Source organism: Siphateles boraxobius, unplaced genomic scaffold (assembly GCF_051911475.1).
Source record: "Siphateles boraxobius isolate OS27281-9 unplaced genomic scaffold, OSU_SipBor_1 33, whole genome shotgun sequence".
In the NCBI taxonomy this organism is placed as follows: Eukaryota; Metazoa; Chordata; class Actinopteri; order Cypriniformes; family Leuciscidae; genus Siphateles; species Siphateles boraxobius.
This window is the reverse complement of record NW_027508953.1, coordinates 510,345-529,024: the sequence shown is the minus strand read 5'-3', so window position 1 is coordinate 529,024 and position 18,680 is coordinate 510,345. Positions and strand designations below refer to the sequence as shown.

Genomic DNA, 18,680 nt, shown 5'->3' with positions numbered 1-18,680 from the left:
CCCGAATCCCGAATCCGGCCCTAATTGTCCCGAAAATTACACTAAAGCAAAATCTTGAGGAGTTAAAAACTGTCCGTGGAGGTTGAGTCGTCCTCATTGGCTCCAACATCTGTTTTGTTTATTTTTTTCTACAAAGATACGTAGGCGCGAATTTAGATATGCATTGATTTTCATTAATTTGTTTCGTTGACATGGCTGGTGTACTGGAAACCCCCCACACCCCCCCCCACCCGGGTCCCGAATTTCATCTGGTCACCCTATGCAACTTTCCTGGATCTAGCTGTGTCCTCAGTAATGCACTTTGTCAAGCATCTCTGATGTTCCCAGAGCTCATGTACACATGCGTTTGGCCTCGAGTCACTTCATCCAGCAGTTCTCTGTGGATCTGGACACAGACTTCACTCACACTCTCTGCGTTCACACACACACACACACACCCTTATAATGCGATTAAGGCAGCACTGCGATGAGCTCATGTAAACCGAATACTGTGACTGTGACTATGCTAATGTGATTATGCTTATAATTAGAGTAATAACAGGCGGTTTAAATTGCACTGTAACCACTTTAAATGTATGCATGTGCTGTAAACAGATGAAATGTTTATGCTTTCATTAAATTATCAGGTCAGCTGTCAATAAACATATGTATTGATACTAATATTAAACATTTTGTCTGCCAAGTTATAAATTTCAACCATATAATTTACCATAAGCAACCTCAAGTTACAGCTGCCAAATAGACATTGATGAATCGATGGTGTTTGTAAATTAACTTCAAATGCAGAATTTGATGTAGTGATCTATTTTATTAGGTTTTAATGCTTGCAAGTTTTTGAAGTCGCTTTCCATTTGTGCGGATGCTGCTTTCCAAACGTGTCAGAAATAGATCCAGGACTTTGATTCTGTCCCACATTGCTGCCAGCAGCTTGACCCAATGTTAAATAATTTGCCTTTCATCGACCTACACACTCCGTGATCACTACAACCATAAAATATAGAAACAGCACTCATCTTATATGGACATTTCACCCAAAAATGGACATTCTGTCATCATTTACTAATCCTCATGTCATGACTTCTTCCCAATGCAAAAGAAGATTTTAAAAAATGAAATGAAAAATAATTACACTTCATCATACTTTCAGAAAGAGTAGTTATTATTGTAATAATAAGTACCAACTGAATGCAATGGTTGCAGGTTAACTGGAATTAAATGAAAACAGATTATAGTTTAAAATAAATGCAATTAGCTGAACCGTGAAGTGCTCTTTTGACTCCCATAAGTAGGATTGCAGTACATCTTTATAAGTAATTTCATAACTTTTATTGTCTTTGAAATATGGTTAAACTACTGCCTAAACAAAAACATGTAATCTCTTTTGAAACCTGCATGTAATGTATTTAAATATATTTGTGTTTATTTGTAATGAATAAATTGCAATTTATTACATTTAAAATATATTAACTTTAAAGGTAATATCGAATAACACACTATATATTTAAAAGTATAATCAAGTGCTTTACATGCACGTCAGTATATCAGTCAACACATTTACAAAAGATTATTAAAAGATTGATTTAAAATATTCTTTAAAATAAATAATCTAATTTGAATTTACAAAGTGCACTTTTTAAAGTCCCCCTGTGGTTAAAACTAAGTTTTTAATGTTGTTTATATCTCTATGTGGTGTTTTTAATGTGCTTTAAGACAAACCATGTGTAAATTCATAAGTCGACAGCATTGCTGAGTATTTTCTCCTTAAAACTGAACCAAAGACGCTGGTAAAATCGCTGGTGTTTCTGACGTCACAAACTACCTTGTAACCAATCAGATCAACGTGTGATCGTCAACGAGTGGATCTCTGAGTGAGTGAGTGGAGGCGGGGCTCATTTGCATATTCATAGAACCGCGCATACTAAATAAGGCAAGGGTGTCGAGTTACATTCAAGCTATTTTAATGCATGAAGAATTTTTTTAAGGAAAAAAAGATTAAATATGTAATTTTGGTGATCAAAGATGAGTTTTAAGGGATAATATAATTGACTACAGGGGGACTTTAAGAAATAATCATGAAAGTCCTCTCTTGCGTACACTTAAGTGACATTAGAGCTGGACAAAGTACACAACTTCCTTTCTTGAGTGAAAGTACAGATACTACTGGTCAAATATTACTCTGTTACAAGTGAAAGTTGTAAAGACAGATTTTTACTTAAGTAAAAGTACAGAAGTACTCGTTTTTAAAAGTACTTGTCAATGCATTGTTTTTATATTGTTGCATTGTTGGATGTAATACTTACAGTATCTTATGCATCTGAATCATTTGAATCACATTTATTTCTCACTGTTCCAGTCGTGGGATTGAATAAGTGCACTCAATAACGTCCATAATGGTTTCGGACACCCAAATGGCTGATCCCTCAAAAAATACCCAAGTTTTATTGGATTTTAGTATGAATATGTTAGCCTTACTGTTATCTATAAGCTAGTGTGCTCCAAAATAATGACAAAATTCGCATTTAAAAGACCAAACCCAATGTTGAAAATGAAAATCAGGTTGATTTCAGAATCCAACGTCAGATTGACGTTTATCTCCAACGTTGGACAGACGTTGTATCGTGGTTGAAAAAGAAAATCGCGTTCTAACGTCAATCTGACGACTAGTTCAGACGTTATTACTTTCTACTCAAAGACCTTGACAGAAATGTAGTGGAGTAAAAAGTACGATATTTGTCTTCCAAATGTAGTGAAGTTAAAGTAAAACGTTTCCAGAAAAAATAATACTCAAGTAAAGTACAGATACTCATAAAGTACAGTACTCAAGTAAATGTACTTTGTTACTGTCCACCTCTGCATTTTACATAGATATATACACTAGATGTCGCCTTGGGGTTCTAAGCATGCGTCAAAACCGCCGCCATCTTGGAACAGGGCTCTTGTCATAGGAAGTAGTTAGGTAACGCTGGATTCAATGATGATGCCGGACTTTTGTGCTGCGTATGGATGTTCACACGAACGAAATCTAAAAACCAGACAGCAAGGGATTACATTTCACAAGATTGTGAAATTTTGTAAAAAAAAAAAAATTATCTGGACTCTATAATAAGTACGTCTGACCGTTGGAACGAACCAAAACAACTAGAAAATCGCATTCATGACGATTTATGGTGATTTTTTTTCCGTTAGACCTTTTCCTACATTGACGCTGATGAGCGGCTCCCCTGTTCCAAGATGGCGGCTCTATTGACGCATTCGTTCCAATGAACTGCCGTAGCCAAGGCAACATCTACAGTTTATATCTATGTGCATTTTATTCATTATCTTTATGTACAGGTTTGATATTAAAATATATGTAATGCGCACTACAAGAAATATCTTCTTTATTGTTACTGATTTAGAAGAAGGAAAGAAATACCGGTTTGGATTTTGGAACGACATGAAGGTGACAACATAATTTTTTAACTTTGGATGAACTATAGCTTTCCAGCCCTCTCACAGGAGCAGTCTATACACTTCTTTTAGAAACGTATCCTTAACCGTGAAAAATGGCCAGACCGAGCCTCAGAAGTAATGCAGACCCGCTGTGTCTTTCTGTGAGCGCTGATGAGTCTCTGTATATCTGTGACGCAGTGCTGGGGGTGATGAGTGTGTAACGGCTCATGATGACACGGAGAAGTAGATCCCGCTTTACACGTATCGCACATGTCTCTCTCTCCGCTGAAGTGTGTCACTCCTGAGGAACGCTTCGTTGCTCCGAGGGTCTTTCATGCCTCCGGAAAACTATCAGTTGTGTCTCACTCAAGTATGTGTTAAATGGTTCAAGAGCGCCAGTAAAGACATTTATAATAGAGGTGTAACGATTCGATAAATATCACGATACTGAACTCACGATACGATATTATTGCAATACTCCAAGACATATGATAAAAGATTAACAAAAAATGAACTGTTGATTAAAATGCTAAATGTGGTTTTACATTGTGTGTGTGTGTGTGTGTGTGTGTGTGTGTGTGTGTGTGTGTGTGTGTGTGTGTGTGTGTGTGTGTGTGTGTGTGTGTGTGTGTGTGTGTGTGTGTGTGTAAATGAATAGGCTTGGACTTGGTACTGGAAACCCAATGCATAGAGACACCAGAATAAAAATATTAATCAATCTGAAGATGAAAATACAGAATTATTTTAGACGAATATGCTTGCAATCTTTCACTTGACTAGATATATTTAAAATAATGTTGGCCACTTTTTACTGGTAACATCAAACACAAGGCATTAAAATATTCCCCCATTGCATTATTATACATTATATATAGCAGTTTAATGAAGAACTGACACTAAAACTTTTTTTTCTCACACAGTCATTTGCATTTTAGGATTTGTCAGTATCCAAGATACATATTGTTGCATTTTTCTATTGGAATATATTGTGACACCCCTAACTTATAATGTTACAAAAGATTCTATTCTTCTATTCATCAAAGGATCTCAGATTCTTTGTTGTATTTTACAACATGTCCCAGCTTTTCTGGAAACGGGGTTGCACTTGCATATTAAAATGATGACAATGAAAAGAAAAGTCATTTAAATGATCCAAGCTACATTTTGATTAATAATTCACAATTCGAGCAGGAACTCCATTGTAAAAAAAAAAAAAAAAAAAAAAAAAAGTATTTTTTACAAGAAAATACTATTTCAGTCTTTCTTCAAGTTTGTTACTTGCCATTTCTGTGTAATTATTTGTGAAAATTACTTGCAATTTCTAAATGACAATTGTTTCTACGCCTATTTTTTCTCTCTCTCTGTGTTCTTGGAGGACTTTATGGGTATTATGATATTTTATTGACTTTAATCATTGTTAACAGGCATGTCCAGTAATAAATCGGTCAATCTGAATTTAATTTGACTAGTTTGAAACATTCAGATGAGTATGATGTTACCAATTAAGTTATTAACCCGAAACTGAGCCACTGAATAAACATGACAGTTTGATTTCCTCATTATAAATTCATATTATGAACATGATTATCAAAATCTCAGTGTGAACTCAAACAATAATCGGAGCTTCTCTCCACATTCATTTTATATTGTAGATTTATATTTTCACTGTATTGCAACAATTGGCTCATTTGCATCTGTATCCGTTTTTTCCCCCTAAAATACATTTTTATCAGCATCTGATCCCACTCAAACATGGGTCAAACATGGTTCAAATATGGACAAACCCAAATGTTGGGTTAAAAATGTAATTATAAAATTTACAGTTTAAAGTGAAAGTTGAAGTTGGGTTAAAATTGTTCACCCAACATTTGAGTTTGTCCATATTTGACCCAAATTTGGGTTGAAACAACCCAGCATTGTTTAGAGTGGGATCAGATGCTGATAAAAATGTATTTTAGGGTTAAAAAACAGATACGGATGCAAATGAGCCAATTGTTGTAATACAGTGAAAATATAATAATAATTTATATTAAAATAGTAATATTAATATATAAATATTAATAATAATAAAAATAAATTCATGAAACAACTGAAATCTGAGAAAAAAATATAATTTTTAACTGAGCTGATACAATAACAACCGATCTGATGGAAATCTCACCGTAATATATAACTCAAAACACAGAGGATGACGAGGTACAGCAATGAATAAATTATGCAGTCCTTATTTTTTCAGCTGCATATTAATGAGAAGCCGTTCTCGTCCCAAGAAATACTCTGTAACAATCGAGTTTCTTCTCAGTTTAATGCGTCGGTGTGAGCAGATGGAGACAGACTCACATTTGATTGGACAGCTGCCTATAATTGATAGACCAGCATCTGTTGTACTTTAGGATTCGTGTGCCAATAGTCCTGTGTTGAAGGAGAATATTCCCACCGTTCATTTAGTGAAGGAGAATGATGGACATGCGCACGGACACATTTGAAACTGCATATTTATTCACATCATGCACACAGTCAGCTATTGAGAACAGTGTGCTTTCAGATCTGTTTACGATGCTTCATATTTGATCCAGAGCTTATGGATTGTAAATTATTGTCACCTCCAGTTGTCCCGGTTCACTTCTGTTTCACAATAAGAGCTTGAATGTATTAACATGGACAAATGCACATTGCTTATCTCAGTCCACACCTTTAGGAGTTTCTTTACCTTCACAATTAAAATGCCCCTTTTAGGCTATTTTAAAGGTTAATATGTTTACATGCATCCAAGTAAAAATTTTCTTATAAAATACATCGTACATCACCTCATTTCTCAAAGAGTATGAAACGGTTCATTCGCAGATTCAGTCTTTATAAGCCCCTCCTTTCCGTGAGCCGACTCTGCTCTGATTGGTCAGACGGCCCAGTCTGTTGTGATTGGTCTATCGCTTACAGTGTGTGTTGGAAACCAAATGCTCATTAGCATATCTGAATCTTAGCTTTCCCCTTTTGGACATGAACAACATGATCCAAACTCTTCTACAACTACAGTGTTTGAGGGCGGAGCTAAGAGACGCTGTTCAGCCAATCAAGACCAGAGGCTGGCGTTATGCAAATTGGTTACAATCCAATTCAGCAGAAGTGAGAATGAATTACTGACGACTCGTTTCAGTTCAGAATCACTTCTTTCTTTTAGGAGACAATAACTTTATTTATCTGCACTTTGATCTTTGAAACTTTTCAGACCTTTTACATTTACAAACAGCTCTATTACACACTGCATAAAAGGTCATATTTGAAAAAAAAAAAAACATAATGGGGCTAATTTAACCCAACATGTGTTTGGGTGTTTTTTTAATGCAGGCACCTTTATGTCTCATGGTTGATTTTTCTAAATTAATTATTTTTATATATTAAATGCATTTTTATGTTTAGATTGTATTGTTCTACCCTTGTGACAGACTAGAAATACATCATAAAAATAATTTAAAAAATCAGAAACCAATATTTTATTGGTATTCTTCACATTTTTCTGCCATTTTTCCAATGATAACGTATTTTTTTTAAATAGTGCACTTTACCAAGTACAGTATACAGCTGTGTGAGTGAAGAGCTTGATATGAAATGAGACGTGAAAAAAACTAAGATAAATCAAGTTAAATTTGATGCAATTATAAAAATGTGAATTTTTTTTTTGTTATAAGCCCTCTATAAAATTAACCTCAGAATTAGGTACAAATGTCTGCATAATTCCATTTACATTTAATTGGCATAACTAATTTGATATATATATATATATATATATATATATATATATATATATATATATATATATTTTTTTTTTTTTTTTTTTTTTTTGCTTTAAATGTTTTTCTCATGATTGAAATTCAAGCAAACAAATAAATCTCAAAATGACAATTAATTGAAGAAATTGCTCAGACAAAAATTGAATACATTTATATGGCGCTTTTGCATAATTTTTATAGCCTCTGCAGATTCATAATAACTGCATGGAAAACAACATGGAAAATGGTCTTCAGTTCAGAATATTTCGTATATCGTGTTCGGAGAAAGGAGTCGTGTGGGTTTGGAACATCGGAAGATTGACATTTTTTTAATTTCTGTTTTTAAACAATTCCTTTAATTCAGGCTTTCAACAACATTTCGCTTTTTCTGATCTTGCGGTATCTCATTTTCAGATCCGTTTCGTTCTATTATACGATCTTTTGGCTGGAAATGAATACAGTATAGAGTTGTTATCATAAGCTTACAACAGATTTGGATTAATTTAACAAGAAATAACGAGAATAGTTATATGAATGAATTTGTCAGCAATCCTTTAAATAAACATTCTTATATTTTACATCATTAGGGACTTTTAGTATTGGCTTATTGATTATACAAGTGAAATCCCATTAGCATTTAAGGCATACTTATATCAATACACAGCTGTACCTTCATGAATACATGAATTACAGGTCAGTGAACATCAGTTTCTTCAATTTAATGAGAAAGAAACAATAAAAAGGTGTTTTTTCTCATGAGTTCACACACCAGAAATAGTCTCTGCGATTGATACGCAGCCGAATAATATACAGTAATAGCAGCTTGCTTGTGTTTTTCTGTTATTACAGCCATTTCCATTCTGCTACAGTATTCTGTTATTATATTTGATAAAAGCATTCCAGCAAAAGCACAGGGTGATGTCCATATACATAATCATACCAATCGAGACAATTATTAATATGCAATAATACTAATGTTAACCGCTGTGACTGGGAGGAGATGATTTGTTACTCATAATTTGAATGCGACCTACTGAGCCTTGCGGTTTTTTGATTTATTTCTCCAAAACATTCTTTGATATCTAGTTTCATCCTGCATGCGCAAACACAGAGAGCTGAACTGTGCGTAATCTCTCTCACCTTACCAAACAAATTACACTCACATTCACAGCATGCTAAATAAAGACACCATGTCATTTGGGTGAATTAATGAGGAAGAAACGAGACAATTAGACTTTTGAAATAAAGTACACAGGTATTTTTACATAAACATCTAGTTGGGGCAAGTTGTCACACATTTTAAATATTGCCATTTTATACACTTGATTATTAATTTCAATTGGTGGAAACAATGATTTGATATATTTGTGTGGACATTTTTCCCTGTTTCATAATTTTATTGGCTGAGAAGCCATTTCTTGCATTACCTCAGATATAGAAATTCAAGTTTAAAAAAAAAAAAATACAGTCAAACCAAAAATTATTCAGACACCAGATATAATTTTTGATATTTTTTTACTAGTGTGTGCAGGACACTATATTTCATTTTTGTAAGTGAGGCGAGCAAAATAAAGTAAACTGTGACTTATTATACCCAAAAATTCTTCATAATTTATAAAAAATTGGGAGCAAAAATGATTGGGACACTTTGAGCTGATCATGTTTTGCTGAAGTGTTTTTTCTTTAATAACTAATGCAGCTTTTTACACCACAGACTGAACAACATGAAGCATTGCTTGGTGATTGGTTGAGCTAAACTGGTATTAGCTAATTGTGTAGTTGACAGATATTCAACATAATTCATGTGTGAGAGTCTAACAGAAGGACGGACAAAACCAGTGAAATATCAACTGATTTCATAACGTCATATATTATTACCATTTTTCTAAACTATAGTGAATAAACTGTGATAATGTGAGTTGAAGGTGTCTGAATAACTTGCAGCATCTCTTCTCTTCTCTGATGATGTGGGCGGGGCAACCTGTCACTCACATTAGATCCACCAATACCAAACCAAAACCATCCAATCAATTCCTTACAGACAAAATCAAGCCCCGCCCACATTTGTTTTTACTCGGATATACGACGCAATAAAGGAGAAAATACCAGCGCAACTTCACTTTCATGATGACTGAGTTGAAGTATTAAGGTGTATATTAGATGCAGTAGCTAAATGATATTTGAGAGCTTCACTTGAGTGCAAGGTTTTCAGTGACTAGCTAATTATGTGTCCTTACACAACGCTGGTGTATAGGCTATGATTTAAGAATAATTTTTTTTTTGTGATCTATGCAGCGTTTCACATTGTGGCGTTATTTTCATGACAATAGACCTGTCAGATATGAAAACAATATGCAGAACATTGCAAGTACCTATTATAGGACTGCAGTAATTTATTCTGCTTTCACTTCAATTCATGTTAAAGTGCATTGAAACGCGCAGCATTATTCAGTGTGTTGACGTAATTTCCTCTGAAACAGGAAGAAGGGGTGGGACATATCGAGCAGCTCCGCCCCTTTTTTAAAATAGCCAATAGCGTTTAGTTTATATCACAGCTCAGATCCGTTGAGTTCAGTAAAGCTGCAGTTTCCTCCTAATCACCTCAATATCGCTTTAAAATACAGCATTCTGCAGAACTCAAATGTGTCCGATAGTTTTCTGGTCTGTGGGACTCGATCACATGATCCGCTCTGTGTGTCGTGTTTCGTGACTTCATTTGCCCCAATGGAAAGCATATTCACACTGTCTGAATCGTTCCCAGTCCCCTATATAGTGCACTATGTGCCGTTCACCATGTAGGAAACAGTAAATGTTTGAACAAGTGACCGATTTCAGCCGCAGCTTCAGCGTTTATTTATAATGTAGGGGGCGGAGCTTCAGATTCTAGAGAGCATTTTGATTGGACAGAAAATCTGATGAGAAGCTGAAGCAGAGTGATGTCATCATCAAAATCATTGATCCATATTGGCGGAGTTTTGGAGTAGCCTACACTAGCTTATAGATAACAGTAAGGCTAAAACATATTCATATTAAACGCCAAAAAATTTAACCGCAGAATTTTTTGGTCATCTTATAGGCCTACCTTATATACCCCATTTCATCACCTTTTCCTATTTTGGAGAACTTTGTGAACCAAACAACAGTATTTGTTTCAATGCTTTTTGGAGGTGAATTATGTTATCTAATAAGAACCACTGAGACAGAGAGAGAGAGATCCTAATACATTTTTCTTTTTACAAAACTGTATTTTTTTAGTATAAAAATGTGAACTGGACATGACAGGTTGCAGTGAGATTCGCATTTCAGATCCAGCCACACACACACACACACACACACACACACACGGATAAGTGCACAGACAGACAGAGAGAGAGAGAGAGAGAGAGAGAGAGAGAGAGAGAGAGAGAGAGAGAGAGAGAGCTGGATTCGCTACTTTCATTCGGCTCACTGAGGTTTCAACTAGCGACACAAGCGGTTGTCTGTCACTTTCACCTGCTGAAAATGATCCTCAAATTCACCTGTCTGCTCGGATTGCTGCTCTGCGGCTGTCAAGGTAAAGATATCAACATTTAAACATTTCAGTGGGCGGTCAAACAGCGGGCACAAGTTGGGTATCTTCATCTCTCTGCATCATCGGTCCAGACTCAGTGGGAAATCTGGTGATTTTGGGTGTTTTGTGGATGGACACTGGATGAAAGAGGACATTTGTGCTGCTTTTTCAACGAGAGTTTGTGAGGAGACTAAATGCGCGTTTTACCGTTGATCCCTTCGCGTTATGATCGGTTGATTTATGATTGACACATGACGTGTGTGGTAAATTCGCGGGTTCTGCAGTTCAGTTTAACGGTCATTTATTGAGGAGATCGTCACTGCAGCGTTTGCTCAGATTTTCTGAAATATATCCAGTTTATCTCCTTAAGAGCGACCATTGTACACTAATAGAACATATTTAGAAAATTGTCTCCTGTAGTTTTGTGAGATAATCAGCGTTATTTTGTCCCCTCACACTTCCACATCGTAATTTGTCCCTGCGTTAAATAATTTCTCACGCGCCTTTATCTTTTCCTTTTTTAATTTGATTGATTTACGTTTGTTCGTCCAGCTTGTTCTCCGTTTTATTTCTGTCTCTGCAACTTGATGGATTCGTTCATAGGAATGCGCGCTATAATGTTTTATAACGCTCGTAAAGTCACTTCATCTCATATATTTACAACGCGGCTGATTTATTTCAAAAGCAGTTTGTTGTTGGTTTCTGTGGATGGTATAGTGTTCACTTACACCAGATAGACTGAGAGCTTCAACGCGACGCGATGAAAACTGGAAAGCTACCGTTATAATGGACTAAGGTTATTGGAACGCCGCATTGTAGAACTAATTTGTTTACTTCTCGACTTAATAACGCGCTTCGTTCTTCATAACGCTCGCGTTCTCGATTCGTCGCGTCGCGTTGGATGAATCCAGTGTCTTTGGCAGAACGACAGGTGGAGGTAGAGCGCTTTACAGTGTCCTCAGTCCTTTTGCAGTGCAAGGTTATAAACATCCCTCTGTTGTCCACCATCCAGATCTTAATAAGAAAATGCACTGGGATTTTCTTTAAAGAGTTACTGCCTGTCTTAGTCTATTATAGTACTAGTAGCCTAATAGGTGGGTGGAAAATGAATTGTTTCGCCCACCAACCAGTGGCTGAATGTTTTGCCAGTCATCGTTCTTTTCTTTGTTTTCCAATTCATAAAATTATGTTTACGAAATTAAACCACTCTCGTTTAGTCCTCTTAAGCTGTTTATATAATTGATATTTGTAAGCTAGCAGTGTGCATATTTGATCTACTATTGTATGCTATGTGTTATTCAACTCTCCTGCTTTGCAGTAAGTGAACACTTTTGCATTTGAAAAAAGAGCATTTCAATGGACATTTGGATTTGCAGCGTCAAAGCAACAGTGGAAAGCTTTCAGTTTCAATGACATTTGACTGTTTTTCTGAGAGATGTTGCTTAAAATATCAGTGCTATTGTCAAAGACATGATGTTGTCCATCACAGATAAGGCAAAATTACCTGCCACTGTAAAAATATCCACGTTTGGCTGGTGGCGAGTGTTAATTTCGCACTCTGATTATAGACATACTTGGTGTCAAAATTGTGGTGATTAATTCAGAAATGCATTGTGGAGCATATGATTTGTTTGGATTTGCGTTAGGGATTTTAATGGTTGACCAGCTGTGTCAGTGATCATATCTGTGTTAAATACTAGGTTGATTTAAGTAGTCAATTAATTCAATTACACCCATTGGCAGCGTCCAAAACAGATGTCAGCTGCCTAGTCAGCCAGTGTCTCGGTACACAACATTTCTGCATTATAAATGCATTACATTTCTCCACCTTTCTGAGAGCTTTGTGATGCTCTCCATTGTTCAAGTTAACACGTGAAGGCCTCAAGACCGGATTATATTACATATGGCCATTTAAACACGTCTGGGGCCAAGTATGATTGTCAGTTTACATGCTGTATATTGATTGTAACTGATAGTTTGATTCTTTTAAAGTCCCGCTGTAGTCAATAATTTTATCCCTCAAAACTCATCTTTGATCACCAAAATTACATATTTAAAAGTCTTTTCCTTGAAAAAAATTTCTTCATGCCTTAAAATTGCTTGAATGTAACTCGACACCCTTGCTTCATTTAGTATACGCGGTTCTATGAATATGCAAATGAGCCCCGCCTCCACTCACTCCCTCACTCAGCTCAGAGATCCACTCGTTGACGATCACACGTTGATCTGATTGGTTACAAGGTAGTTTGTGACGTCAGAAACAAGAGCGATTTCAAACCGTGTTTTTGAGACTGTCTTTGGTTCAGTTTTAAGGAGAAAATACTCAGCAATGCAGTCGACTTATGAATATACACATGGTCTTATTGTCTTAAAGCATATTAAAAACACCACATACACATATAAACAACATTAAAAGCTGTATTTTCACCACAGGGGGACTTTAACATAACATATTTTAGATGATTTTAAATAACCTTGTAAGTTTTCCAAGGCCCCCTAGTGGTTGAGAATCAATGATTTAGACTGCGCTGGCAACTTACTACATAGATACTTTCTGATTTGGCAGCATTTTTAAGGTTACAGACACTTTTCTTTAGAGCTGCTAAATTAACTCTTTCATCTCTGGCCTTCCATATTCTCACTCTTATATATGGTAGGGGGCGCTATGACACATTTTCTGAAAGAATACTGAATCTCCAGATAAAAACACAGGTGAAGAAGAAGCAGAAACAAATTATATAATATGTAAGCAGATGCAAATAGAAAATAACGCGATTATCAACATTAAACAGCTTATAAATATTATAAAAAACACATAATATTACTGAATGAAATTTCGACTCAGGACGAGCTTTAGTATAAGTTTTGGGGGTGTTGATGGACTCGATCTACTCCATCTGTGTTTAGATCATCTTTCTGAATCCAATCCAGACGTACCGAACTACAGCTTTTTTGCTCAAAATGTTGCTTTTTTATGAAACTTACCCACATTTAAATGTTGATAAAAAAAGAATGCATTAAGCTACAAAAAAAAAAAAAACGTTTTCTTTTTGTTTAAAAGCAGAGGCTCTGTTCTTTCTTTTGATGTATTGCATGTTCAGATATTTATACTGTACAATACAAATATTCTGGGGGCCATGAACATTTTGTGAAGATGATCGGTGGATGGCAGCTTTAAAAAGAAAAAATGCTGGCGGGGAAAGAGTTAATAGCAAGATGCTGTCAGTCAGTCAGTCACAAATGCCTGTGAACAATGACACATCTATTATTATCATCGGAAATGGAAACGTGTAATGTCAGAATCAAGTGTCTGATTCTGATAACAATACTTGTTTTCTTAACAGCTTCTGCATGTGTGTGTGTGTGTGTGTGTGTGTATAAATAATTACTGACTATGGAAGTCTGCAGGAGTCCACTGAAGTATTGCGCCCTGAAGGAACGCTGAAAGAAAACAGGGCACATGTTTAGGTTTTCATTCGTCTAAAGTGAATTTGAGCTGAGCTATCCTGAATTTTTGAGTGTGAGTTTCAGCAGCATGAGCTTGCGATGATATAACAGCTCTTATTGAGTTCAGATAAGTCATTGTAAGATGCTGAGCTTGATATTCTGTTTAGAAATACCCGTATTCATGCATGCCAGGTTGAATGTTAACACTTGAGAAGCTCTTGAAATTGTCATTCACTTTATTTTGTCCGTTTGTGGCACAGAAACGCTTAAGGGCTTTTTCTCGAGAGCCCTTCTTTGTGATTTTCCTCACACAGCATCACGGATATAAAAACATTCTGTCTTCGCTCCATCTTCACGCTCAGTGTTTTTGAGGTCTGGGCTCTCGGCGCAGTGAATTATGCGCTCTGCGGCGTGGCTGCAGATATCGTGTGCTATGTTAAGTGCCATAATTAAGAGATTTCTCTGAGTTGCGGGGAGGAATCTCAGTGGTGGGAGTAATAAAAGATTTATGTGGCGTACCGTGTGAAGAGTAGGCTATACGTCTGAAGTGCATCTCCATGGAGAAACGTGCACGACCTGCTCACTGGGGACGGGGAAAAAATAAAGCAAAGCGTGAGACAGCTAGAGTAATGGTCATGCTTGTGCAAACACGTACGCATGCAGATGCATGCATGTTCTCAATATGCAAGCAGACTAATCTTTATTTACCAGGAGAAATAGCCACAGTGCAGCAGAAAACAGTTCAGAAGCATAAGAAAGTTACAGAATATTACAGTATAAACCAGATTACATTTGCATGCTTTCTGCTACAATTGTAGATTCTTGCCTGTTCTTTATTTGCAACTTAAAAAAATTGATGCTTGACTTAAAGGCCCACTGAAGTGCTTTGGTGCGCGGAGCTCTGTTTGATGCGTTGACGTGATTTCCAGAGAAACAGGAAGCGAAGGCGGGTCATTTTGAATGGCTCCTCCCCCTTTTCAAATAGCCAATAGCGTTTAGATTACCTCACAGACAGCAGTCGTACTTGACAACACCATGGAAGCGAATTCGAACGCTGATGATACGTTGGATTTAGGGATTTAGTGTAGACATGTTACTTTAAAAAAAAATAAAAACTAGACAAGGTGTGGATTGAGGTTGGCCTTCTATTTTTATTTGACGCAAAAACTAAGTCTGACTGAAAACAAATTGCCGGTTTTTCAAAGCTTCAAACGGATTCAGTGTTTTCTTTTTGTCATCTTAATTTGTGAATTATTCAAGTTAAAAAAATATATTTAGTGTATGCCTATTTTATGTTTTTCTCTGTTGTCACTGTCAGAAATGCTGCAGGTGAGTGAACATGTGATGTGAATCCAGTTGATCTGTTCTGTGTGCTGCTGTTCGCACGTTAATATAAACCCGTGACATTTTTTGGGGGTATTTTTAACGGGTCACAGACACTCGTCAATTTTATTTTTATTTAATGCCAATTCAATAGTATAATCTTATCAGTTAACGGTTAATTGTCGGATAAATTCTAGCCATTTCACTCTAAACCAACGTACAGTTGGAACTCGTTATAAAACGTGAGCGTTTGAGCAACCGAACACACACTCCAACACATATTGCTCTGTGATGTGTCAGCGGTCGCTTTGGTGTTTATAGCGTAGGGGGCGGAGCTTTAGATTCTAGAGGCCATTTGATTGGACAGAAGATGTGATCAGAAGCTGAAGTCCGCGGTGATGTCATAAAAATCTGTGATCCATTTTAGAGGAAGTGAGAGACTAAGTTTTGAATGCTTATATCTCCTAAATGTTGTCATTGTTTTGAAACACACCAGCTTATTTATAACTTTAAGGCTAACATATTCATACTAAAAGCTAAAAAACTTAAAGGGGTCCTTTGAAAAAACCTGATAAACATGCCGAGTGCAAAAACTCGTAAATCCCTTCATTTGGCTTGTTTGCTTTAAAAGTCAAAGCACTATTTGATTAACGAGTGGTAGGGCATATAGATATAAACCTAAGCCCACATGATAACAGAACTATATCAGGCCCCTCCTCCCGGGGGAAATATACATGAGAAAATCATTTTAAAGTGTGGTTGCATTCAGAAGGCCTCAGAGCTGCATAAAGTGGTAATTTCAATGATGTAGATGCTATATGCATATATTAATATGCTTTGATCCCCATGGGCCACAGCATCAGGGAAGATTTACATAGATTCTGCTTATAAAACACAGGTAATCCTGCGAAGAGATGCCACCCAACCTTTTTTTGTGTAGAGTTTTTTTAAAATCAAGTTTGGTTGCTTTGAACGAAATGATGTCGTCATTTAGCAGACGCTTTTATCCAAAGCAACTTCTAGTTAAAGGGTCATCATTTATTCACCTTTATGTTGTTTAAAAATCTTGTTTCATTCAAGCTCGAATAATAAATATATTTTCCTGAACATAAATCGCAATGGGTCAAAATGACATTGTTGGGAGAGAAAAACCCCCACAGATAAGTCACTTCGCATTTAAATATTACATTCAAAATGTATAATGTAAAACACTGGTAAATAAAAACATTCTAAACGCTTCAAAACATGTATTTTATTCCTCTTACTGCACAAAAAATCTTTCAAATTTAACGGTATAGCCTACTTAACAAGAATGGAAATATGTAAGTTTAAAATTAACAATTTATTTTTATATTTAATTGGTCTAACAAGTGCAAACTGTGTTAAAGTTGAATGTGAGGAGAGAGAAACACTAAAACCACAAGAAATTCACCAACAATTTATTTGTTGCATTGACCGATATTTAACACAGTTTACCAAATTAATGATTTCTATTACAACAGACAATTTAAGTTTAGACATGCAACTTTTTGTTGTGTTTGAATAACTGCATTCGATTTGATGATGAATACACTGCGATGTTGAGTTAGCAAGGATAGAACTGATATCAAGGTTAATTTAATTATAACCTATAATTAAGTGGCTTTGGAAAATAAGATGCAGCATGTTTATAATTATTTAAAAAATGCAACATAATCTGGAAAATACTGGTGGATGCACCAATATGACAATTTTGGTGGATACCGATAACCGATAATTCGTTATATTTGAAAGCCGATAACCGATATATTTGCCGATAAATCTAAATCCAAATTATTACATAATTTTTGAAAGCCTGATTACAAAAACAAAAGTCTCACCATTATATCCACGTCCCAAGCACACAATTATAATGTTTTCATTATAATTTTATGTAGCCTATATAACAGACTTGCACTAAACTGTATTTTCCTTTTTTGAAGTGATTTCCATAATATTTCAAGCAATTTAAAACCATCATGTTGAACAGTGCACATCTGAAGCGTCTCAGCTGAAAAAAATAATCTATTATTTATCGGCTGTAATATATCGGCCAAATGTTCTCATCAGGCCGATAACATTAAAAATGATCAGCCGATACTGATATGGCGGCCGGTATATCCTGCATCCCTAATGCTCACAGTCATACAGATCTGCAAATGTACATTTTTAGGTGAATTATACCTTGTCTTATTGAACGTTTACATGCACAGGGATTCGCCAGACACTTTTATCCGAAGTGCATTCCATTCAAACCAGCAACCTTCCAGTAAGAACTGGATTTAGCCACTATATCCCACAACATTCATTCACTCGAACCTTTGATAAATCTGTTTGTGAACTTTCCTAAATGTATTGGAAGGAACGTGTGGAGTTTCGTGTCAATGATTTGAATGATTTCCTGCGTCAGCGTTTGATATGCAGCGTCACCGTGACTCACCAAGCCTTATGTTTCCACATCATCCTCTCGTGGTTTACGCCGCTACAACACGGATAGCGGGAGTCAGAAGGAAAACACGATATCATTGAGACGGTGCATCTCTGTTCAGAGACAGCTGTGAGTGGGCGTCCAGGCGAGGCTTTAAAAAACACACAGACTGTCAGTCTCAGTGAAGACGTTCTCTCTCACACACACACACACACACACACGTCTCGGTCACTCGCCACTAGAACCAACAATCACTAATGAGATCACTTTAAAACCTCGGCTGGTTCTCCTACACAGCGTTTCCATTATTTGGAGAATCAGCTTTTCTCTTGAGAAAAAGACCTCAATGATTTTCAGAAGAGATCTCAACAATGTCTCAAACTGTTCGATTAGATACCAAAGCTCAAACTCAAGGCATTTTAAGGTATTTAATAAATTGTGCATTCAGAAATCTGCTGTGACTCTAGCTAGCCTTTTAAATTACCTAGATTCTTCATGCATTAATAATTATATTTATCTGAAATAATATCTGACTCTGACATATCTGGTATCTTAAATTAAATCTGATTTTTTTAGGCCTGCTTAATCTCTGTCACTTGTCACATTTCACCCCGAAATCAAAAGAAAAAAAAATTACCCATTGAAATTTGCATAAAGAAAATGTATTTTTTTGCAATATGACAGTTTTTTATGACAATTACCATCATAATAAGAA

At 36.0% G+C, this 18,680-nt stretch overlaps 1 protein-coding gene across 2 annotated transcripts in view; it reads left to right on the top strand.

The window, feature by feature from the left end:
• Positions 1-10,582: 10,582 nt before the first annotated feature.
• ncam2a (neural cell adhesion molecule 2a) overlaps positions 10,583-18,680 on the top strand; it is a 324,121-nt gene continuing 316,023 nt past the window's right edge. For both annotated transcript variants that reach the window (XM_077194831.1, XM_077194830.1), the window contains exon 1: positions 10,583-10,752. In XM_077194831.1, the coding sequence (XP_077050946.1) occupies positions 10,701-10,752 (52 nt within the window). In that variant the 5' untranslated portion in view covers positions 10,583-10,700. The remainder of the gene's footprint in view (positions 10,753-18,680) is intronic.